Source organism: Chionomys nivalis, chromosome 21 (assembly GCF_950005125.1).
Source record: "Chionomys nivalis chromosome 21, mChiNiv1.1, whole genome shotgun sequence".
Lineage (NCBI taxonomy): Eukaryota > Metazoa > Chordata > Mammalia > Rodentia > Cricetidae > Chionomys > Chionomys nivalis.
The window spans coordinates 22,667,245-22,690,518 of record NC_080106.1 but is presented as its reverse complement, the minus strand read 5'-3'; the positions used below and the strand labels follow the sequence as shown (position 1 = coordinate 22,690,518).

General features: G+C 46.7%; 1 protein-coding gene across 5 annotated transcripts; it reads right to left on the bottom strand.

The window, feature by feature from the left end:
* Positions 1-12,211: 12,211 nt before the first annotated feature.
* Positions 12,212-22,458, bottom strand: Zfp90 (ZFP90 zinc finger protein). 5 transcript variants are annotated; one of them, XM_057753575.1, is made up of 5 exons: positions 22,302-22,458; positions 22,019-22,085; positions 17,903-18,029; positions 17,524-17,619; positions 12,212-14,010 (listed from the first exon to the last, which is right to left on the bottom strand). In XM_057753575.1, the coding sequence occupies exons 2-5, from the start codon at positions 22,049-22,051 to the stop codon at positions 12,365-12,367; spliced, it is 1,902 nt and encodes a 633-aa protein (XP_057609558.1). In that variant the 5' UTR covers positions 22,052-22,085; positions 22,302-22,458; the 3' UTR covers positions 12,212-12,364. The 5 variants fall into 5 exon arrangements, with proteins under 5 accessions (XP_057609558.1, XP_057609557.1, XP_057609556.1 ...); XM_057753576.1 differs by having other exon boundaries at positions 13,945-14,194; XM_057753577.1 differs by lacking the exon at positions 12,212-14,010 and adding an exon at positions 14,038-14,099.
* Between the last annotated feature and the right edge of the window lie 816 nt (positions 22,459-23,274).

Here is a 23,274-nt window from a genome sequence, read left to right as displayed (position 1 = left end):
TGTTATGTACATGTACAAAATTGTCTAAGTCTTAATACAAGGTACTTTTAAAAGTAGAAGGACAAAAATAGCATTAACTGGTATGTGCATAAATGTGGCCTATTGAAACAAGGGAATATTATTCTAATCTCAGAAGAAATGCAGGTTTGTAAGTGCTGTAGAATGGATGAACCTTGTAGAATGGAAAAATTACACTGAGTGAAAAGGCCAAGGAACAGCCTGCTGTGTGCTGTGCCCTGTGCGCTGTGCCCTGTGCGCTATGCACTCCGAGCTGTGTGCTGTGCGCTGTGTGCTGGACGCTGTGCCCTGTGAGTTGTGCCCTGTGTGCTGTGCCCTGTGCGCTGTGTCCTGTGCACTGTGCCCTGTGTGCTGTGCGCTGTGTGCTGTGCCCTGTGCGCTGTGTGCTTTCACTTATTGAAAGGCCCAGAGTAAGAAAGTCTGTTGAGCTAGAAAGTGGATGAGCAGTTGCCAGGGCCGAGAGGATTGGGAAGCACAGCACCTCTTCTAGGGATGGTGAGAATGTCCTGGAGTTGCTCATGGTGGAGTCACACAACCCTGTGAACATACCACAGTCTGTGAGGTGTGTGGGCTAGACAGATGAATTGGGAAGTCTAAAAACAAAAACATGGTTGGGTATTCGTGAGACACCTTTAATCCCAGCACTCGGGAGGCAGAGGCAAGCAGATCTCTGAGTTTCAGGGCAGCCTGGTCTATAGAGTGATTCCAGGACAGCCAGAGCTGTGTAGAGAGACTCTGCTGGGAAAACAAAACAAGAAAGACAAAACAGGGACAGCTGAGGATGGTGGCGTACATTTATAATCCCAGCTTTATAAAGGAGAATGAGACAGGAGGATCATAAATTCAGAGTCAGTGTGGAATGGAATAAGATCTCTCTCTCTCTCTCTCTCTCTCTCTCTCTCTCTCGTTCTCTCAAACACATACAGAAATAAAGCACAACAAAATAACAGAAGTTGTTGTGTAACTGGTGATCACTAGTTATCTGTGTGTCATGTTGTTTGACCTTGCTCATTTTTATACACACTCACATGCATGCACACACAACACACGTGCACGCATTAGGGGAGAGGCTGTATGTCCTTCAGTCTGAGTGTGGAGGTCAGAGGTCAGAACACTTACAGAGTGCTTCTGTCCTACCATGTGGATCCTGGGGATCCATTAATACCCACAGTATTACACACTTTCCTGTTGCTATGATAGACTGACCACAATCCACTTCTGGAAGAGTTCGTTTGGGCTTACAGTTCCAGAGGGAGAGTCCTAAGTGGTGGGGAGTCATGGCAGCAGTAGTGACGGATCACATCTTCAGCCACAAACACAAAGCAAACTGGAAGTGGAATCAGACTATGAACCCTCAAAGCCCTCCCTCACTGGCATCCTTCCTACAGCAAGGTTCCACTTCCCAAAGATTCCACAGCCTCCCCAAGCAGTGCTACCATCAGAGACCAAGTACTCACACATGTGAGGCTTTAGAAAGCATTTCTCATTCAAACCCCCACACCTACCGAGCCATCTCAGCAGCCCCGGGACCCTTGTTTGCACCTGCACAATGAGCCTAACAGTGGCTGCTCATGGAGTTCTGTGGGCTTAAATGAAGCCCACCTGTACATATTCTCGGGCATACGTACGCAAAGTAAAAGGAAGGAAGGAGAGGAAATTATAGCAAACTCAATGCATAAAATAAACACTGGGTTTTGTTTTTGTTGTTTTTATTGAGACATTCAGGATCTGCAGCTCGGCCCACAAGCCTCTGGCACTCAGGGACCCAGGCCTGCCAACACAAGAACAGCTACTTCTCTCTAAACAGGATTTCCATTTGAGCAGAGCAAGGGACCCCCAGTCAGCTGGTTATTTACTGCAAGATACCCATAGTCAGGTGGTTTCAGCAACAGAAATGTCCTGTTCTGGAGATGGGGAGATTTAAGATCAGCAGGGCAGGTTTTATGCTGAGGCCTCTTCTCCCAGCGTGTGGGTGGCCAGTAGCTCTCTGTGCTCCCTGGTCTTTGTGTGGAGTGAGAGCTGGTATTCCCTCTCCTGCTCTTCCTTCTTCTCTGTGTCTACATGTTTGTGTGCAGGTAGATGCGCAGCTATGTGGAGGCCAGAGGTTGCTATCAGGTGTCCTTAACTGCTCTCCTGCTATTTTTTGAGACAGGGTCTCTCCCATTCAGCTAAACTGGCTGGCCAGCAGGCCCTAAGAATCCTGTGGCAGGTGTGTAGCGCCGTGCCTGGCTTTATGTGGGCGCTGCAGGTGATACTCGGGTCCTCACGCTCACGTGCAAGCTCCTCACCTACCTCTTCTAAAGGTACAAACTCACAGCCAGGTATGGTGGTACACACCTGCAATCCCAGCACCCTGGGGAGAGAGAGGAGAACCAGAAGTTCTAGGCCAGTCTGGATAACTGGGGCCTTATCAGAAATAAACACAAAGGCACAAATCCTATCATGTTCCGCTCTCATGACTGCATCTGAATCGATTTAATCCACCTCTCAAAGGCTCTGTTTCCGAAGTCATTGAATTTATTCCATCTTTGATGTATACCTTTTGTAGGAATGCAAACCTTTATTGCAGAAGGAACTCAAAGATCTGACTACCAGGAGATCCACTGGGGGACATTTACAAAATGGCTGTCACAGGGAGAAACTGGATTTGACCTATGGTGATGGGGACAGATGAGGGGACAGCCTCAATCTGGGCTGCTGGGTCGAGAGTTAAGCACCGCCCAGCGTTATTAAATGCTACCAAATCGTATTAAAGGCTGTTAGAATTGTTCGAGCTGAGCTTTTGCTGCATCTTCACTATAAACACCCTTTTAATGTTTCTGGGAATGGCTGGACAGCGGAGAGTTGGCGGTCTGACAGGCCCTCCCTCGTGCCGTGCTCAGGGAACTGTTACCCGAGCAGCTCCTCCGTTGGCACCTGGCTGGACTGCCCACATGGCAGCCTGGTAGTTTTGGGGACTTTATTGTTACTCAGTGACCAAGGTCCATTTCCACCACAGCCGAACACATGCTCCAGTTGTGACACACCGACTTAGAAAATAGCACTGTATGCAACAGAGCAACCCCCGGGAGCGCCAGGCATGGTTGTGCAATCCCAGGACCCAGGAGATGCACAGGAGGGTCACGAATTCAAGGTTAGCCTCTCCTGTGATTTTTGAGGTCATCTTGGGCTACATCAGCTCTATCTACAAAAAAAATATAGCAATCAATAATAAGATAAGTATTGGTGAACTTGAAACTATGCTGGTTACTCTTCAGTTGTCTCGTTCAGATTAGAGGGAAAATCTCCGTTGCAACACACACACACACACACACACACACACACCACCTCCATTCCCCATTCCCCCACCTTCACCCTGGCCCAGCAAAAAGACATGGATTGCTGGATTGTTGTAGGTGGTAATCCTTCGTTTGCATGAAGAGCTCCACCATGACTGGTACAGACATCCTAGACGCACACACACACCACCTGGTTATGGAACCAGACTTTCCAGCTCACTATTCAAGTCAGCTGGGAGCTGCCTTTTCTGCTGCTCCCTGGAGTTAGAAAAACATTAAGGCTCAATAAATAGAGTGTGGTGGTTTGAAAGAAACCCCGCCCCCCAGGGAATGACACTATTTGGAGCTGTGGCCTTGTTGGAGGAAGTGTGTCAGTGGGGGTGGGCTGTGAGGGCTCCTGTGCTCAGTGTCACAGTTCCCTTCTTGTTGCCTGCAGTTATAGAACTCTCAGCTCCTCCAGCACCACGTCTGCCTGCATGCCACCCGACACGACGATAATGGACTAATCCTATGAACTGTAAGCCAGCCCCAATTAAATGTTCTCCTTTATCAGAGTTGCTGTGGTCACGGAAACCCAAAGACAAATGGTCTCTCCCAAATGACTGACTATCTATCTATCTATCTATCTATCTATCTATCTATCTATCTATCCATCTCATATTTTTTTTCTAAATTTATTTATTTATTATGTGTATCCTATGAACTGTAAGCCAGCCCCAATTAAATGTTTTCCTTTATCAGAGTTGCTGTGGTCACGGAAACCCAAAGACAAATGGTCTCTCCCAAATGACTGACTGACTATCTATCTATCTATCTATCTATCTATCTATCTATCTATCTATCTATCTATCTATCCATCCATCCATCTCATATTTTTTTTTGCTAAATTTATTTATTTGTTATGTGTACAATATTCTGTGTGTATGCCTGCTGGCCAGAAGAGGGCACCAGACCTCATTACAGATGGTTGTGAGCCACCATGTGGTTGCTGGGAATTGAACTCAGGACCTTTGGAAGAGCAGGCAATGCTCTTAACCGCTGAGCCATCTTTCCAGCCCTCCATCTCATATTTTTAAATCATATTCTCACTATATAGGCCAGTCTGGCCTTGAAATGAAGACTGTGGGGACAAAGGGCTGTCAGAGATCACGCCTGTCAGTGCCCCCGAGTCCAGCGGGTTGGTAGGAAATCGAAACTCGTTTTGTTAAAACTACACCCTAGGACTCGACACCGTGTCATTTTCTTTATAAATCTCCTTTCATCATCATAAACTCGGAGAGGTGAGCTGACCAGTCTGTGTGTCACTGTTAGACCTCTTTGTGAAGACATGAATGCATCTAGTAGATCCGTACTGAATGCTTACTGTGTGTACTGGGATACAGCACAGCACACGGCGCTCCATCCTCACGAGGGATGGCTGTGGTGGGAACGGACCTTAGGCAGGACTTAAATGGGGTGGACAGACAGGAAGTCACTGTGTTTGTGAGTGACGGTCAGGGAAGACCTGGCTTGCCTTCCAGCAGGGACCTGAGGATGAGGTGGAGACGGCAAATGCAAAGGCCCTGGGGTGGAGCTGGCCTTGGGGGCTCTCGAAAATAATTCCCCCTTTTTTGAGACAGGGTTTCTCTGCAGCTTTGGAGCCTGTCTTGGAACTCAGTATGTGACTGCAGGCAAGTTATTTAACTCCCCCGGGTCTCAGTTTATCTACCTGTAATGTGGGGTTCATGTCAATTTATTCATTGTGATAGGCAGCTTCTAAAATGATTCCTAATAATTGTGTGTGTTCACAACCCCTGTGAATGTGAACTGTATGGTGGTTCACTTCTAATTTATACAACCAAGGCTGGCTGGCTCATTTTCTACTGATACTATAACAAACCGCCATAGACGTGCTGGCTTAAAGTTATCCGGTTTCCTAATCTGCAGTTTTAGGAGGCACTCATTGAAGTGGGTCTTGCTGAGCTACAGTCCAGGATCAGCAGGGTCCTCCCTCCCTCCATGCCTTCCTTTTCTTTCCTTCCTTTTTCTTTCTCCCCTTTTCAACCGCAGGGCCTTGCACATTCTGGGCACACACCCTATCCACTGCTTCTCCGGGTGTGTGGCTTCATTCCTTCTGGAAGCTCCAGGGAAGAATCTGTTTCCTTAGCTTGTCCCTTCAATCCAGAAACTGCTTGCATGGCTTAGCTCATGGTCCCTTCCTCTATCTTCCAAGTGCATCGCTCCAACTTCCTTCCCATCATCCCACCTGTCACCCACTCTGACTCCCCTTGGGCTTCCTCTTCCTGCTTAGAAAGATCCTCATGACAGACTGAGCTCACCTGTGCAGTCTAGAATGCTCTTCCCGTGTTCAACTGCTTCAAAAGCAAAACCCCTTGCCATGGAAGCCGCTTTACCAATTGTGGCAGGTGTTTTTTGTTGTTTTGAGTCAGGGACTATGTTTCCCTGGCTGGCCTTGAACTCACAAACATTCACCTCTCTATGCCTCCTAAGTGTGCTGGATTAAAGGTGAACACCACCATGCTTGGTAACACAGATGGCTTTGCTGAAAAACTGGTGTTTGAACAGAGACTTGAAGATGAGGGAGGAAACCATTCATGGGGGGGGGAGTATTCTAGGCATAGAGGGCACCAAGTGCTAAGGACCTGTGGAATGGGCCTCGTTCTTTTTCCACCACTCTTTATTTGCATCACTCTTTCTTCTGGGTCTCGGTCATTTCCTCTCAGGCGAAGAGCGGTAGGATGGTAGCTGCAGAGGGTGGCTCATCTTATAAAAGTGGGGAAATTCAGGATCATTTATAGGAGGGAAGGGAGATAAAAAAAAAAAATGAAGTAAAATGAAAGCCCTTAGGATGCAGGACCAGCTGTGTTCTTCCAGCTCCGCGCTTCCGGAGGACTGGAGCCCTCAGCAATGCGCCAGCGCCCCCTGGTGGTCACCAGGAAGGCACATTTAGCGGCAGTCTGGCAATGGGTGGACGGCTCCCAGCAAGTTCTCCTGCCGGCCTGGACCTCCAAAGCTGTGCCCTGTTCACTTGAGGTCTATAAGCTTAATCACTCATTTATTTAGGGGTTTTTGTTTGTTTTGCATGAGCCACGCTGTCATGAAGCCCAGGCTGGCCTCAGCTCACTACATAGTAGGAGAATGACTAACCTACCTCAACCTGGGCAGCCCTGGAATTACAGGTGTGTCCCTCCATGCTTGTCCTAGCCCTGGGCACTTTAAAAAGTACTTTTATGTTTGAGGCCCAGTGCTAAGTACATTACAGGTACTCTCACTTAATCCTCTTGGTCAGCCCTGTTGGGTGGGGCTGTGGCAGCTCCCATTTTACAGGTTGAGGATGGGAGGAGACAGCTAGCTAGTGTTCACTGACTCCAGGCCCTCCTGTTTCTGAAAGGACAAGATTATGGCAAGAAGCATCTGAAAGTGCTGGCCATAGCCACATATCGTGCAAGTGTTAGCCCATGGGGGCTGTTAATATGCCCCTTTACCAGCAGGGGAGATTAATGCAGAGAACTTAGGTATTTGCCTCAGATCACACAGAGAGCGAAGAGGACCAAGCAAGAACTGGGAACATGGGGGCTGCTCTTGCAGTGGACGGAGATCCCATTTCCAGCACCCACATGGCTCACAACTGTCTGTAGATCTGATACCCTCTTCTAGCCTGTGTGTCTCCAGGGGTATGCATGGTGCACAGACGTATGCCCAGACCAAGCACCCATACATAAAATAAAAAAATTAAAGATGATAAAAGAGAAATAGGAAAGCACTGAGCAGCCTTGAGCTTGTCCCTATGTTCTATTCATAACTGCTAAGTGTGCATCTAGGAGGTGCCCATCCCTGTGTGCAGCTCAGTGTGAGGCATGCAGGAGGGGGGGGGAGAGGGAAAGGGGGGGAGAGAGGGAAAAAGAGGGAGAGAGGGAGAGAGAGGGAGAGAAGGAGAGGGAGGGAGAGGGAGGGAGAGGGAGGGAGAGAGACGGAGAGAGGGAGAGAGAGGGAGAGAGGGAGAGGGAGGGAGAGGGAGGGAGAGAGATGGAGAGAGGGAGAGAGACGGAGAGAGGGAGAGAGAGGGAGAGAGGGGAAGAGAGAGAGGGAGAGAGGGAGAGGGAGGGAGGGAGAGAGATGGAGAGAGAGGGAGAGATGGAGAGAGAAAAGGAAGAGAGAGGGAGAGGGAGAGAGGGAGGGAGAGGAAGAGAGGGAGAGAGATGGAGAGAGGGAGAGAAAGGGAGAGGGAGAGAGAGAAAAAATAATGCTAGCAATATGCAAAAACAGTTTGAGAGAACCTCATCTATCCACAAAATGAATTCCTGAAAACAGGAGCACGGAATGGTTCAAACCCAGTCCCAAACAGAAGTAAATGTGAATGGGTGACCCTGCCAGGGAAAGGGACGCGACACCTTAAGTGAACACAGACATTTTGCAGGGAGACCCAGCAGTTGTAGCACACTGGTAAGTCCCGATTTAAGGCTTGGGTGGATAAACCACTTTCAAGGAAAGCAAGGCTGCTGCCGTTCTCCTGAGACAGTTGGGAAGGAGTAACTAGGGGGAAGGGTATTGAAATCCTGGGTGTGAAGAGGAGTCTGGCAACTCGGTGTAATTTTGAGGGGGTGCCCAGCAACAGGCATCTGCTCCCAGCTCTTCTTGCTCCAAACCTCTGGCCTGGCTGTGCATCAGACTCCCAGGGGTGGCCGTGCAGGGTGATTGATCCCAGCCACCGCACTGGCTGGGCTGTTCCCTCCCTCTGACCCAGGGCTATAGGAAGTCCCAGGCTTGGGACCTGCACCACTGTCAGAGACTTGCTCTGCCTGTGTGTGGGAGAAGCGGCTACCCAGGAGGCCCTGCGTGGTGGGGTCTTCAAGGATGACCCTGCTGTGCTCTGCCTGAGACTGTATTCAGTGATGGTGGAGCTCCATCACACACTTCCTCTCCCAGTATAGACTCTTTTTTTTCCCAGCAGAGAAGACTGGCAGTGAACAGCCTGGCTGAGGAGAGCTGGGATTTCTAGCATGTAGCCATGGCAGCCTGAGGAGAGGGGATGTAGGGAAAGCCCACAACCCACAGTGGAGAGAGAGCGCCGGGTGTCTGAAAAATGCACAGGGGATCAGGTGGAAAAAGCACTTGTGGCCGGGCTGTCTGAAGGCAGAGCCAGCAAGCCAGGGGCCAGTGAGCTCTGTGGCCTTTGGAGCCCAAGTGTTTCAGGAGTTTAGGTGGCAGTTGGAGGCTGTTCAGAGAGGCTTAGGGGAAAAAGAAAGCCTAGTTGGGTAGGGTGGGACCCCCACTTGCAGTTCTGGCCTGTGCCAGCAGCTACAAAGCCACAGGCAAGTGGCTTTTTCATGAATTCCTATCTTTAAGTTGGGTGCCAATATGTAGCAAGGGTTCTAATAGGTCTTAATAATAAAAGCCTGGAGTCAGAGACGTGGGGGGGGGGGATGCTGAGAGATCAGAGATGAAGGAGCAACCTACAGCTACTTTACCTACTCAACTTCCCAACTGAAAAGAGACTGAGTTTCTGTCTCCTCCAGCCTTATCACTTCCTCTCCCCACCCAGCCATATCACTTCTTGTCTGTACAGACCTCCAAACCTCTATGGTTAGCTAGTGGCTAGCTCTGCCCTCTGATCTTCAGGCAAGCTTTATTTGTACGAACAAGATATCACCACAGGGGTGGGTGGGGAAGCGGGAGGGAAGGAGGGAGGAGGAGCTGGGATTGGTACATAAAAAATAAATAAAACAAAAATATAATACTGTTAGGAGATAATTTGGGAGGTGGTAAAGATGTCCTGTGATTGTGATCGTGTACAGTTCTGTCAGTGTACTGAAAACCTTTAAATCGTATACATTATACTTTATTATAAACTATGAAAACTATGCCTCAATAAAGATATGTTCTCAAAATAAAGAAATGTTCTCAAAATTTAAAAAAAGGTATCACCACAGACATGATTGCTTTCTTTCATGATGCTGGTGACCCGAGGCTGCACGGGTCCCCTGGCGGGTGGGACACAGACAGATATGCCATGCGGAGAGAGCTTGAGTATAGAGCTGACTTAGTGGGTATCGGGAATGGTACAAGAGTAAGGGGTTATGGAAGGGGGAAGAAGAGGAGATGGGCAGAGAAAGAAGGGAAAGAGCAGAGAGAGAGGCAGAGACTGCCTCTTCAGGAGAAGGACAGAGAGATGAAATAGAGGCAGGAGATCTGCTTGCCTGCGGGAAGAGGAGGAGATTGTGAGTGGGAAGGGTTTGTCTCTGAAAGGGACAGGCTGCCCAGGTGACAGGTCAGACCATCAGATTACAATGATGGCTGTAACCTAAGTAGTTACATGGTGGTGGAAGCAGGAGAATAAGTAGTTCAAGGCCATCCTAAGCTACAAAATGAGTTTGAGACTAGCTTGAGTTACATGAGACCCTGTTCCCAAAAACGACAGGTGGGTAGGGCAGGGAAGACTGATCAACTGGCAAAGTATTTTCCACGCAAGCATGAGGGCTGATATGAATGCTTAAAACAGCTAAAAACGCTGAACATGGTGGCACACGCTTGTAATTCTAGTGCCGGAGAGGCCGACGCAGGAGGTGCCTGGGGCTAACTAAACCGGTAGAGCTGAGTTAGTGAGCTCAGTGGTCAGTGAAGGACCCTGTACTGGTTGGCTTTGTATGTCAACTTGACACAAGCTAGAGCCATCAGAGAAAGAAATTGAGGAAATGTCTCCTTGAGGTTCAGCTGTAAGGCATTTTCTCATTTAGTGATAAACTGGGAGGGCGGGGCCCACTGTGGGTAGTGCCATGCCTGGGCTATTGGTCCTGGGCTCTGTAAGAAGGTGGGCTGAGCGAGTCATGGGAAGCAAAGCCAATAAGCAGCTTCCCTCCATGGCCTCTGCATCAGCTCCTGCTTTCAGGACCCTGCCCTGTTTGAGTTCCTGTCCTGATTTTCTTCAATACTGAACAGCAGTACTGAAGTGTGAGCCCAATAAACCCTGCCCTCCCCAGCTTGCTCTTTGGTCATGGTGTTTCCCCACAGCAATAGGAACCCTAAGACAGACCCTGTCTTAAAACCAAAAATAAGGCAGAATACCAGAGATATGACTCAGTGGGTAATAGCACCACTGCCAACCCTGAGATCTAAGTCAGTCCCTGGGACCCACATGGGGGTTAGTAGAGAGCTGACTCTACAGTTGTCCTCTGACTTCAACACATGCCCTGTGGTGTGCGAGCACTCAACACATCCACAGACCTTGCACCACCCCTAAAGATGGAGTTACATGCAGCTCCTCAAATACAGCATGGCTCTGGAGATGTCATTAAGACTGTACTTTTAGGCTGAATGGTAGTGGTGTATGCTTTTAATCCCAGCACTTGGGAGGCAGGGGCTGGAAGATCTTTGTAAGTCTGAGGACAGTCTGGCTTACAGAGCAAGTTCCAGGACAGCGAGGACTACATGGAGAATCCCTGTTACAGAAAAAATAATAACACTATACTTTTAGATGCTAAGAGCTATGCTTTTAGAACTAGGCGATCCTGGGGTTAAATGACGAACTTGTCATTGACAGTTTGACAAAGGTATAGGCAGGTTATTGGCCTCTCCAACAAGGATAAAATACACAGAGGAGGCTTCTGTGGAAAAATCCTTCTACATACTGTGTAATTTATGCTGTGATTAGTTTAATAAAGAAACTGACCGGCCAATAGTTGGACAGGATAAGGCTGAGCAGTCCTTGTGGCCAATGGACCTTGAGGAAAAAAAGGGACCCCAGAAATGTTCACAGTTGTTCCAAATTCATTGGCACTGTTGTTAACTGAACCCAAAAAGGTTCTGGAAATTCCCTCAGGATAGTCAGTTTACAGGTACGAGGGAAGCTTATCTCATGTTTGCTAACAGAAAAGCAACAGAGCTGAGATAGTTTTTGAAATAGCAGTATATTTTCTTTGCACACAAAAAGAACCAAAACATGTTGCTTCTGTAAATGGAGTCAAAGATAAAGTTTACGGCTGTGGGTAATTAGGTTTATAATTCTCTACAGTAAACTTGGCACAAAGAGAAAAAAGGGAAAGACAGGCACAGGGACAGAGACAAAGAGAGGGGTGGGGTGGGGAGGCAGTGGAGAGGAAGCTCAGAGTCAGACCTTCTTCTGAAATGGCATGAGGAGCGCAAAGAAAGGACGCGTGAGCTGAAGGGGTAATGACCGCCGAGAAAGAAGCGTGTGTCACCAGTCCAACCGGTGTCAGTTTCTACTAATCTGTAGCTTTGTAAGTGTTCAATAAGGGGCCTTACATTTGTGACAAATTTGCATATTCTTTTTGCCTATGATGTCTTTAGTCACTCCAAAATGTCCAGCCCACGGGAGTTCACAAACCGTTTGGGTATCCATCTTAAAAGTTTTACTTTAAAGCTTGCTGAATTCCCAAATGCCCTCTCCATACCCGTGGTATGAGGCCAAAGAACCAGGAGACCAGCGTTTCCATTTAGCTTTGCTATTACAAGTTCTGTCCTACTGTGCAGCCCACTTCAGCTTTCATTCCCCACAGTACAGGGAAGTGGTTGCGCTGGTGACTCTAATTCTTTCAGTGGTGACCCACACCTTTAATCCTAGCAGAGGGAGGCAGAGGCAGGCGGATCTCTGTGAGTTCAAGGCCAGGCTCCAAAGCTAAAAAGAAACCCTGTCTTGAAAAAGAAAAAAAGAAGGAGGAGGAGAAAGAGGAAGAGCAAGAACTTGTCTCAGTCAAGTGAAACTGTAATGTTTAAAGTGTTTTGGCCACACTATGAGTTTTCTTTCTTTTAAGCTTGTAAACAATAGGATTTATATACCAAGCTTCAAAACTTGGTGATTTCAGACATACATATTCAAAAGCTTTAGCAAGGTTGCACCATTTCTAAATGACTAAATGTAGTTTTACAAAAAGTCTGTAATCAAATACAAAAGAGTGGCTTTTATTTAAAAAAAAAAACTGTCTCTTGGCACAGTTTTCTCCATATGCAGGGTACAAAAACATAATTACAGTTCCAAACTTTCAGAATCCTGAAACCAGACTGGAACCGTACTTTAGACAAAGCTTCCTACCCGTTCCATAATTTCCGGTTTCCTACAGTTTATCTCGTGTATGAATTCTCTGGTGTTTAGTAAGAGCTGAGCTCCTACTGAAGTTTTTCCCACATTCCTTACAAGTATAAGGTTTTTCTCCAGTATGGATTCTCTGATGATCGTGCAGGTTGGTTTTCTTTCTAAAGGCACGCCCACATTCGTTACATTCATAGGGTTTCTCCCCGGTATGCGTTCTTTCATGCTGAATAAGGGATGAGCTCTGACTGAAGGCTTTGCCGCAGTCGATACATTCATAGGGTTTCTCTCCAGTGTGGGTTCTCTCATGCTGGGTCAGTGACGAGCGCCGACTGAAGGCTTCTCCGCATTCGTTACACTCGTAGGGTTTCTCTCCAGTGTGAATTCTATGATGTTCTATGAAACTTGTGCTCCTTTTAAAAGCTTTTCCACATACATTACACTGGTAGGGCTTCTCTCCGGGCTGAGACACAGACTGCTGACTAAGGGTCTGCTCAGCGTCATAGGACATCTCTCCAGCATGGACCCTCTGATGGTCCCTGAAGTCTGCGATGTGACTGAAGTCTTCCCCACAGTCATCACAATGGTGCAATTTCACTTCAGTAAGTGCACTTTCACCTTGAATAAGAGATGCATCAGGCTCGAAAGCCATGCTGAAGTCGCTGCTTTGGTAAGGCTTGCCTCTTTTGTGAATCCTCATATGCTTGTAGAGGGATGGGCTCTGCCCAAAAGCCCTCCCACATATGCTACATTCAAAAGGCTTCTCTCCGGTGTGAGTCCTCTCGTGCTGGACAAGCGAAGAACATCTACTAAAGGCTTTCCCGCACTCCTTGCACTGGAAGGGTTTCTCTCCACTGTGTGTAACCTCATGTTGAGTGAGGGAGGTACCGTGCCTAAACGACCGCCCGCAGAGATTGCATCGGTAGGGTTTTTCTCCAGTGTGGATTCTCTGGTGTTGAACGAGGGAGGAACTGCGCTGGAAGGCTTTCCCACAGAGACTACACTGGTAGGGCTTCTCTCCTGTGTGTGCATTTTCATGCTGACCGAGCGAGGAGCTGTGCCTGAAGGCCTTCCCACACACAGTACACTCGAAGGGCTTTTCCCCAGTGTGAATTCTCTGATGTTCAGTAAGCTGTGTTTTCCAGAGGAAGGTCTTCCCACAATCAGTACATTCATGATGTTTCCTTCCAGAATAGACGCCTTGGTCTGTACCATTGGGATAAGCGTCATCTTTATGAATTTTCTCATGCTTATTAAGGGACGATCTGTGAATAAATGACTTTCGACATTTATCACATTTATAAGGTTTCTTTTTTGCAGGGATACTATTCCGAGTAACTGATTCTGAGTTATTCTCCAAGTTATTTCCAAGTGTTTCACATCCACTGGGCCTTACACTTGAAGGCATGTCTAGTTGTGGGACCAAGTCTGTGCTCAATCTAGAGTCTTCATCATATTTATTTTGCTTAAGATTTGTCTCCAGAGTGGCTATTTCTTTCTGGGATGATGCCTCTGGTCCCAGATGTCTCCCCCAACTCTCCTGGTGCCTCTGGATCCTGACATCCCAGGGATCTCCTCGTGTGGCATGTGACAGAACATCTGTACTGTGGGATCCTCCAGATGTGCCTTGCCGAAGACTTGACGGCTTGGTGTCAGGCCTGGTCTTCCAGTCTAAAAGAGATATAAAGTGCAAAAGTTCCCAAATTCCTTTCAGTGCAAACAGAAGGCTACAGGACAGATGAGACTGCGGAAGCCTTACACTGCGGGAAAGAGAGTGGGGCGTCAGTGAGTATTACGAATCCAGAGTGTCTGTCACGTCCAGAGAACGAGGCAAGCCCTTGTGAATGGGGTGAGTCTGACAGGAAACAAAAGAAGAAAGGAGCCGAAGTGTGTGGGGTGCAGATGCAAGTAAAACAGAGTCATGTTCTATCCTGTAGGTTTCCATGTTTCCTGTTCATTTTAGGGAGCATAACAAAAAAAGTCTACCTTTCTAATCCACCAATTTTATAGTTTCTTTAAAGTTGATTTCATAATTTCTTTATGGGATCTACTGTCAAGGATGTACTGAAAAGATTCTTTGACATACTCGGGGGGCCACACCCTGTACTAAAAATGGAGCAAACTAAAGTTAATTTTGACCTTACAGTTAGGAGTAGTTTCAATCTATCTGAGCTCTGATTCTATAGCAATCATCTTTCTTTTGTGTGTGTGTATGTTTAATGTGTGTGATGTATGTATAATATTTATTCTATGTAGGTGCTGGGAACTGAACCTGAGTCCTCTGCAAGAGCAAGTGCTCAAACCGCTGAGCCGTCTCCCCAGATCCCCAATCCCTTCTCTTGACCTCAGATCTATTTCAATCAACAGATGTATTCCTAAGTCTGTTTTTACCACAGAATACTAATACTAGATAACACATTCATTTTTAGGTTCTAAGAATGGGAGCCTTTAGTGCTGGGGAGTCGGCTCAGTGTTGAAGAGAACTTGTTGCTCTTACAGAATTCCAGGTTCGATTCCCAGCACCCACATGCAAACTCATAACCATCTGTAGCTCCAGTCTCAGAGGACCCAATGCCCTCTTTTCTGAGCTCTACGAGCATCAGGCATACACATGATGCATATACATACATGCAGGCAAAACACTCATATACATAAAACAATAAAATAAATAAATCTAAAAAATGATTATCTTTAAAAGCTAAGGGAAATGCCAGGCATGGTCACTTATACCTAGAATTCTAGTACTTGAGAAACTGAGGCAGAATAGATCATGAGTTTGAGGCCAGTCTGGATACATGTAGGGAGATGCTTTCTCAAAAACAAAAACAAGATCAGGCAGTTGTGGCGCACACCTTTGATCCCAGCATTGGGGAGGCATAAGCAGGTATCCACGGATCTTTGTAAGTTCAAGACCAGCCTGGTCTACAAAGTGAGTTCCAGGACAGCAGCCAGGGCTACGCCTCACAATTAAAAAAAAAAAAAGCAAAACAAAACAAAACAAAAAAACCCAAGCAAACCCCCACCCAAAGAAACAACAACAAAAATACTAGGGAATATGGGTTGAAAGGGTGAACACACTTGTCAAAAACAATAGGGTTGTACATATAAGTGTACATTTTAGTATATACAACATTTATTTAAAAAAAAAACTGAGCTGGATGTGGTGGCACATACCTTTAATTTGGGGGTCAGAGATAAGCAGATCTCTGTGAGTTCAAGGCTAGCTTGATCTACAAGACAAAGTTCCAGGACAGCTAGGACTTTTACACAGAAAAACCCTATTCTGAAAAACCAAAAGATGCCTCTTCTCTGTGGGTGGTACACACACGGTGCACAGACATACATACAAGCAAGACACACATATATATAAAAACAAGTGGACAGGGCTTGAGAGACGGCTCAGTATTTAAGAGCATACATGGCTTTTGCAGAGGACCCAAGTTCAGTTCCCAGCACCCACACTGGGAAGCTAACAACTGACTGTACCTCCAACTCCAGAGGATCCAGTACCCTCCTCTGGCTTTGGTGGACATTCTACACGGGTACACATACTTCCTACTTTTGCATACATATAAAGAAAGTAATCTCTTTATTTAAAAAAAAAGCCAGAATAAACATGCCCTGACAGTCTTATTTTCTTTTTTAGGACATGCCCTGAGATTTAAGAATAATTAATTAACTCAGGATTAAGTTCAGCAATATAGCACTTTTTAAAAAGAACTTGTGCAAAGTCCTGGATTTTATTCTCAATATTTCAAAAGGAAAAAGAAAGGAAACAACTCCAGTTACTGATATGCATACTTATGTTTCCAACTTCCTCATGTAGGTAATTCCTACATGAGTAGATGAGGAGATATGTGATAAAGGAAATACCACACTACCAACAAATGTGATCATCTAGGCAGCTTTATGATAATTGATGCACAGTTTTTTTATTTTTCCATATATCTGAAATTTTTTAAATTAAAATATTGGGAGAGGAAACACAGTTGCAAGAGTCCAATTCCCAAATACCTACACTTGCAACGAGAATTAATCCTAACCTTGTAATGAGAGTCATATACAATGACACTTGTAACTTCAGCACCTGGGAGCTGCAGGGTGGTAACTCTGAGGTCAGCCTGGACCACACAATAGGACACTGCTCACAAACAAAAGCAAGAAACAAAACTCCTACAGACAGGAAAGGCTTTGTATTATTAGAATTCTTTTCAGTGGGTCACTTAATAAAAGTTTAGTTTTTGTTGTTTTTTTTCATTAGTAAAGACCTGGAACAGAATTTTTTCAAACAGTGTACACTCACTGAGTATCAATTTACTAAGGAGTGTATGGTTACAGAACACAATGTACTAAGGCTAGACAGAAGCTCCATCACAAGGTGAACTCTCTGTGAGTTAAAAATGAACACAGATTCTCTGGCTTTTGAATACCTTGCTTTTTCAAAACTCTAACATGCTTCTTCTTCTTACTTACTTTCTTTTTTTTTTTTTTTTTTTTTTTGGTTTTTCGAGACAGGGTTTCTCTGTGGTTTTGGAACCTGTCCTGGAACTCTTTTGTTTGTTTGTTTGTTTGTTTTTTGAGACAGGGTTTCTCTGTGTAGCCCTGGCTGTCCTGGAACTCACTCTGTAGACCAGGCTGGCCTTGGACTCAGAGAGACCGCCTGCCTCTGCTTCCCTACTGCTGAGATTAAAGGCGTGACCACTGCCCAACTAACATGCTCCTTTTAAACAGTGAAGGCAGAGCTGAGTCCTATATAATGTCGCTTAGAACAGCACTGTGATGCTAGGACCAAGATTCACCTTACACTGACCTCTTTCTGTTTTATGGTTTTGCTTTGCTTAGAGACAGGACCTCACTATGCAGCCATGAGTGGCCTAGAGCTCACAGAGATCTATCTACCTCTGCCTTTTGGATGCTGGCATTAAAGGGATATGGAGGGCTAACCTCTCACTTAAGACGGTATAAAGCTGGGTGTGGTGGTACATGCCTATAATCCCAGCACTTGGGTATCTTTTCCCTGAAGACTTCCTGCCGTAGGAATGCCTGACTGGAAAAGAGATACGTGCAGAATCTCACCCAGAAACGGTTTCAGATTCCTCTGCCTGTCGGACAGCTCTCACGCCTCTCCGTGAGCTGTACCACCGTCTATACTGATCTCCATGAGCAGAATTCTTACTCATTTACCTGGACAGAAAGGTCTCTGGATTTCTCTCTCTGATATCCACGGTTCTTCTCCTTGCTCCAATTTGAAGATCACCTCTGGCTTGGACACTTGATACCCTGCTCATGGGTAAATACACAAGATTTGGGTGTTTGATCAAGAAGACAAAGAACCTTCCTGTAAGTCAGTACTAGTCCTAGATCCTCAGGACCTCTGAAGAGAAGAAAAGGTATAGCTTAAGAAGGTATGCTAGCGAAGTCCCCTCTTCTGGGTCTGTAAAATGATCTTTCAGGCTCACAACCAAGCCCTGGACTTCCTCTCAGTTACCAGACTGCGTGCACCTCAGCAACCGAGGAAGGAAAACTGGCGATGTGTGAGCCAGCGGGGAAGTAGCCTCCTTACCGAGAGAGACCAGGTGGCTGTAGTTCTCCAGCATCACGTCCCTGTATAAGCTCCTCTGGGCAGGGCCTACGTGGTGCCATTCTTCCCGGGTGAAGTCCACAGCCACATCTTTGAATGTCACAGACTCCTGTGGGATCACAGTCCTGCTCAGGTAGGGATCAACTCCACAAATGCTCCTTTCCAAGTCTGGGGACAGACCTTGGGGTCATGTGTTTGCTGCTCAAAGGGGAAATGTTTGTCTTGAGACGTTGATTTTAAAGCATGTAGCTTGTCTGACAGGAAAGTCAAAGGGGAAATCGATCCCACAACCCTGCATATGCTATTCTGTCTCTCCTTTCCTTTCCCACCTCTTTCTCCTGATGCTTTTGCCTCTCCCTCTCTCAGGCCAGGACTGCAGACCTACGCGAACATGCCTAGCTTACAGCTCGCACTCTCGTTCATCTATCTTGCTGTTTTCCTTTCAAACCAAACCTTTTATAGGGTTGCTCATTCCTCACTGCTTTCTTTCCTTGCTCTGTTCCAGATTCAAACATGGGGCTATAGGAACTTACGAAAAAGGACAGCCTCTCCCGTCCTAGTCCTCTTTATGTCCCCATGTGATCATTCTCAACAGTTGGTGTGTATACTTGGAAGTTCCCTGTCCATGTTTTACACACATACTGCAGGCACGCTTCATGAAACATTGCACATATTGCTCTGCAAATTGCTTCTATGTATTTACTATTTTTTAAAAAAATATTTGGGGGCTGGAGCAATGGCTCAGTGGTTAAGGGTACTAGCTGCTCTTCCAGAGGTCCTGAGTTCAATTCCCAGAACCCACATGGTGGCTCACAACCAACCATAATGAGATCTGGCCTGCAGGCATACATGCAGGAGGCAGAACATTACACATAATAAATAAATCTTAAGAAAAGTGTTGGCTTATTTATGTGTGTATATCTGAGGGTATGCATGTGCACCATGTTCACATAGGAGGCCCATGTGGTCAGGAGAGGGTGTCAGAGTCCCCAGAACTGTGTGGTAGGCAGTTGTGAGCAGCCTCGTGTGTTTTGGAAACTAAATCCACACCTTCTGCAAGAGCAGTAAATGCTCTTAACTGATGAACCATCCCTCCAACCCTACTCATTTACTAATTTTTGAGATTCTCATGTATCCTGGGATGATCTCAAACTCGCTATGTAGTGGAGGTTGAACCCCCAATCCTTCTGTTTCTGCTTCCCAAAAGTAGGGTTACAGGCATGTACCACTTCATCTGGTTTCTGTGGTGCTGGAATGGAAGCCAGGGCTTGGTGCATGCTAGGGAAACAATTCTATCAACTGAATGCATCTCCAGCTCTACAATTTTTTTTAAATTTTATTTTTATTTTTTTTTTTGAGACAGGGTTTCCCTGTGGTTTTGGAGCCTGTCCTGGAACTAGCTCTTGTAGACCAGGCTGGTCTTGAACTCACAGAGATCCGCCTGCCTCTGCCTCCCAAGTGCTGGGATTAAAGGCGTGCGCCACCACCGCCCGGCTCCAGCTCTACAATTAGATTTTTACATTAGGCTTTCTTGGGGATCATCCCACATATATTGTGCCTTATAGTTTCGAACTATTTTAGAACCCCCAGCACAGCTGTATGTCAGGGTACCCACTGCTGGTTTCTGCTCCAGATGATGTCAATTCAAGCACCCTCCCCCAACACTACATCAGGCCACAGCTACACCCAATCTTGCTGGCCTTTGAGGACATCAAACTGTGTTAAGAACCATAAGATACATGATACATTTCTGTTGCGGGAGCTCCTTCCACTCCTTCAGCCAATAGCTCCTGAGATAAGTTTTTCCCCTTTAAATAAAAAACCATTCTATTAATCATATTTCCAAACTGGTGTGGGATTGTTTGTGACTTACGCCTTCTCATTTCAAAGCCTCAGTATTATAACATGGTTGAATACCTCATTAGTAATTTAAAGATACTGATTATAAATAGAAGTGATAATAAACCGAGTTAAATCACACGCATTACTAAAATCACATTTGGTCTTATTTTTGCATCATGGATAAATGACAACACTTTCTTTTGTCTGTTTTTCGTTTTTTTGAGACAGGGTTTCTCCGTGTAGCTTTGGAGCCTGTCCTGGAACTCGCTTTATAGACCAGACTGGCCTCGAACTCACAGAGATCCGCCTGCCTCTGCCTCCTGAGTGCCTGGATTAAAGGTGTGTGCCACCACCGCCTGGCAATAGCACTTTTTTTTTTCATTTTGGATGATTCTAAGAGACTTGTACCTCCTCGTGTTCACAGATAAGCACTAGGAGAACTAGGAATGTTGAACATACTAAGTTGATGCTGGGCAGTAGTGGCACACACCCTTAATCCCAGCATTTAGGAGGCAGAGGCAGGCAGATCTCTGATTTTGAGGCTAGCCTGTTTTACAGTGCAAGTTCTAAAACAGCCAGAGCTGTTACACAGAGAAACCCTGTCTTGAAAGACCAAAAAAACCCAAAAAAAACAAAAAAACCCATAAAACCACATTATCAGTATTTTTTATCTAGGTTGAATTTGATTGCATGATACATATAGCAACTACAATTTGTAGTTTATTGTGAATTTTTAAATTATTTTATTTGGCTAGGCGGTGCTGGTGAAGACCTTTAATCCCAGCACTTGGGAGGCAGAGGCAGGTGGATCTCTGTGAGTTCGAGGTCAGACTGGTCTACAGAGAGAGTTCTAGGACAACCAAAGCTACACAAAGAAACCCTGTCTTGAAAAACACAGACAAAAACAAAACAAATTATTCTATTATGTGTCTGTGTATGGGTATTTTGAAAAACTTTTTATTACTAACAAAGGTGGTTGGTTAGTCCAATAAAGGCCTGCACTATATTCCCCTGAACCTTCCCTTTTACAACAATTAGCCAGTCTCGTCAGACTACACAATCAAGCTTCAGTTATCGTGACGAGTTTCAGTCAGCACCTACGTGAGGGATAAGACAGAAGCTATCTTGGCAAACTGTGCTTGTTAGCTCATTTTGGGTTGGGTGCCCCAATTTTAGAAAACACATTGCCTTGCCAACTTCTTTTACTTTGTGTGGTCCTTTGTTCCTCGGTTCCTTGAGTTGAGATTTTTCTCTCCTCTGTTTCTAATAGTATGATCACATCAGTGCAGGTGCTCAAGCGGAGGCCTTTCAACCCCTTGGAACCAGATTATAGAGCAGGTGTGGGCTGCCTGGCATGGGCATTAGGATCTGAACTGTTCTCTGAGACAGCAATGTGTGCTTTTACCGTACCGTGCTCTTAATTGGTGAGCCATCTTTCCAGCCCATCCTTATTTTCCCAGAGGTGCTGGGAACTGAACGTAGGACCTCACATACGCTAGGCAAGAGATCTACCATCAAGCTATATGCTTAGTCCTTACCCCATTCTAAAGAGAGTGTGGATTGTGTTTTTCCTTAGAGACAGGGTTTCTCTGTGTAACAGCGCTGGCTGTCCTGGAACTCGATGTAGACCAGGCTGGCCTCGAACTCACGGAGATCCACTTTCCTCTCTGCCTCCCAAGTGCTGGGATTGAGGGCATGAGCCTTCATGCCGGCACAAATCAGCCTCTTATTAATTAACCTGAGGCTGGGACTACTGAGGGAGTGCACTATTATAGATCTGTTAAAGGAAAAGAAAAAAGACAAGCGCAAGGGGCAAGAAAAACTCGGAGCTAGTCGGTCCAGGTTTGGCTGGACGTTGATCTCAGATTCAACGCGACCATCCTTCACCATCCTCTTCCTCTGACCATGGCTCATCTGCTCCCCGCTCATCTGCCCCGTGGATGGGCCATAAAGCCTCACTTTTCTATCTTGTCTCCTACTCTCTCCATTCCTCACTGAAGAGTTCAAAGGACCCGCACAGCAATAAAGGCTCAGTGCCGAGAATCCCAGTACATTCAGTTCTTCATAAAATCGCACTTTCCTGGTCCCCTCCACTACCAAACTACTCCGTCCTTTCAGGAATCTTGCTCCACCCAGGTCTGGGCACTTTAAGAGGAATTTCACTAGACTAGGAGACTCAAAGCCATCAAAACTCTAGAACAATAACTGTCCCGTACACGTCCCCGGGGTCTCGCAGGGTGGGATGCTCCGGCTCACCTGGGGCGTGACCATCGGAGGCCTCGGGGCCATTCCTGCCTCAGTGTGTGCTGGCTACGATCCGGGGCTGAGGAGAGAGGACAGGATCCACTCATCCCGCTACCCTGCCACCCCACCCCTGCAGCCCTGCAGCCACTTCAGCCCCAAAGGGCCGGAGGAGACCGCCTCCGCCTGCAGCTCCCCCAAGGCCAAATGAAAGGCCCGGCCGCCTCGGGACAGTCCCTCCGGCCACGCCCAGTCCGCCCGCAGGATGGTGGGCGAGGCCGGGAGTCCAGCCTCCTACCCACGGCACTAGGAATCACCGCCTCCGGGGCTTCGGGATCCGCGACCTCGGGACCGCCCCTCTAGCGCCCGCTGCAGTCTCTATTCGCGGCGGTGCTGTCCTGCGTAAGGGCCAGCTTCGCAAACCTGCCTCTGCCACCACAGGGCCGGACAATGGCCTCAGCGGAGGGCACAGAACCGCAGTGCGCCTGCGCACACGGAGCCCGGCGCCCGCCCACCCGAGGCTCAGGAACTGCAATTCCTAGTTTTCCTTGCGTGCCCTGCCTGCGGACGTGCTCCGCTCCCTAGTGGGCGCTGTAGTAAGAGCCCAAGAAAGCGGGCAATGTAGGTTCAAAGTTTTTGTTTTGGGAGACTGGGGGCGGTGTGTGTGTGTGTGTGTGTGTGTGTGTGTGTGTGTGTGTGTGTGTGTGTTTTGACTCCTTTCTTGAGCTGCTAGAATTTTGCCTCATCCGTCTTTCTCCCAGACCATCCCACTTCTTTCATTCTTTCTTTTTTAATTTTGTTTGTTTTGTTTTGTTTTTGGAGACAGGGTTTCTCTGTATAGCCTTGGCTGTCCTGGAACTCACTCTGTAGACCAGACTGGCCTCGAACTCAGAGATCGCCCTGCTTCTGCCTCCGGAGACCTGGGGTTAAAGGCATGTGCCACCACTTCCGGCCCCCACTTCTTTTTTCAAAGATCTTGGTTGAGATATAATTTACAGACCATAATACCATAAAGCACACATTACGGACTGGTGGATCAGGTGTTCAAGGTCATCCTCAATTGTGGTTCAAGGCCAGCCTGGGCCATAAAAGACCCAGTCCTACAAGGCCAGAATAAAGAAATAAATAATGCATGCATGAATGGATAAAGTGTACAATCGCACAGATTTTAGTACATGCAGAGAATTTGCACAACCATCAATCTAGACTCCTCTTTGAACAGTTTCGTCAACCACAAAAGAAAAATGTGCACATTAATAACTATTCCCTGG

Bases quoted from the DNA above. Each gene is read 5' to 3' on its own strand.
- Zfp90 (XM_057753574.1), bottom strand. From the start codon at position 17,982: ATGGCACCACGTAGGCCCTGCCCAGAGGAGCTTATACAGGGACGTGAT. The intron at 17,620-17,902 runs GTAAGGAGGCTA...ACCCATGAGCAG, and splicing joins CAGCCACCTGGTCTCTCTCG to GGTATCAAGTGTCCAAGCCA. The intron at 14,100-17,523 runs GTAAATGAGTAA...TCTTTCCCGCAG, and splicing joins CCAGAGACCTTTCTGTCCAG to TGTAAGGCTTCCGCAGTCTC.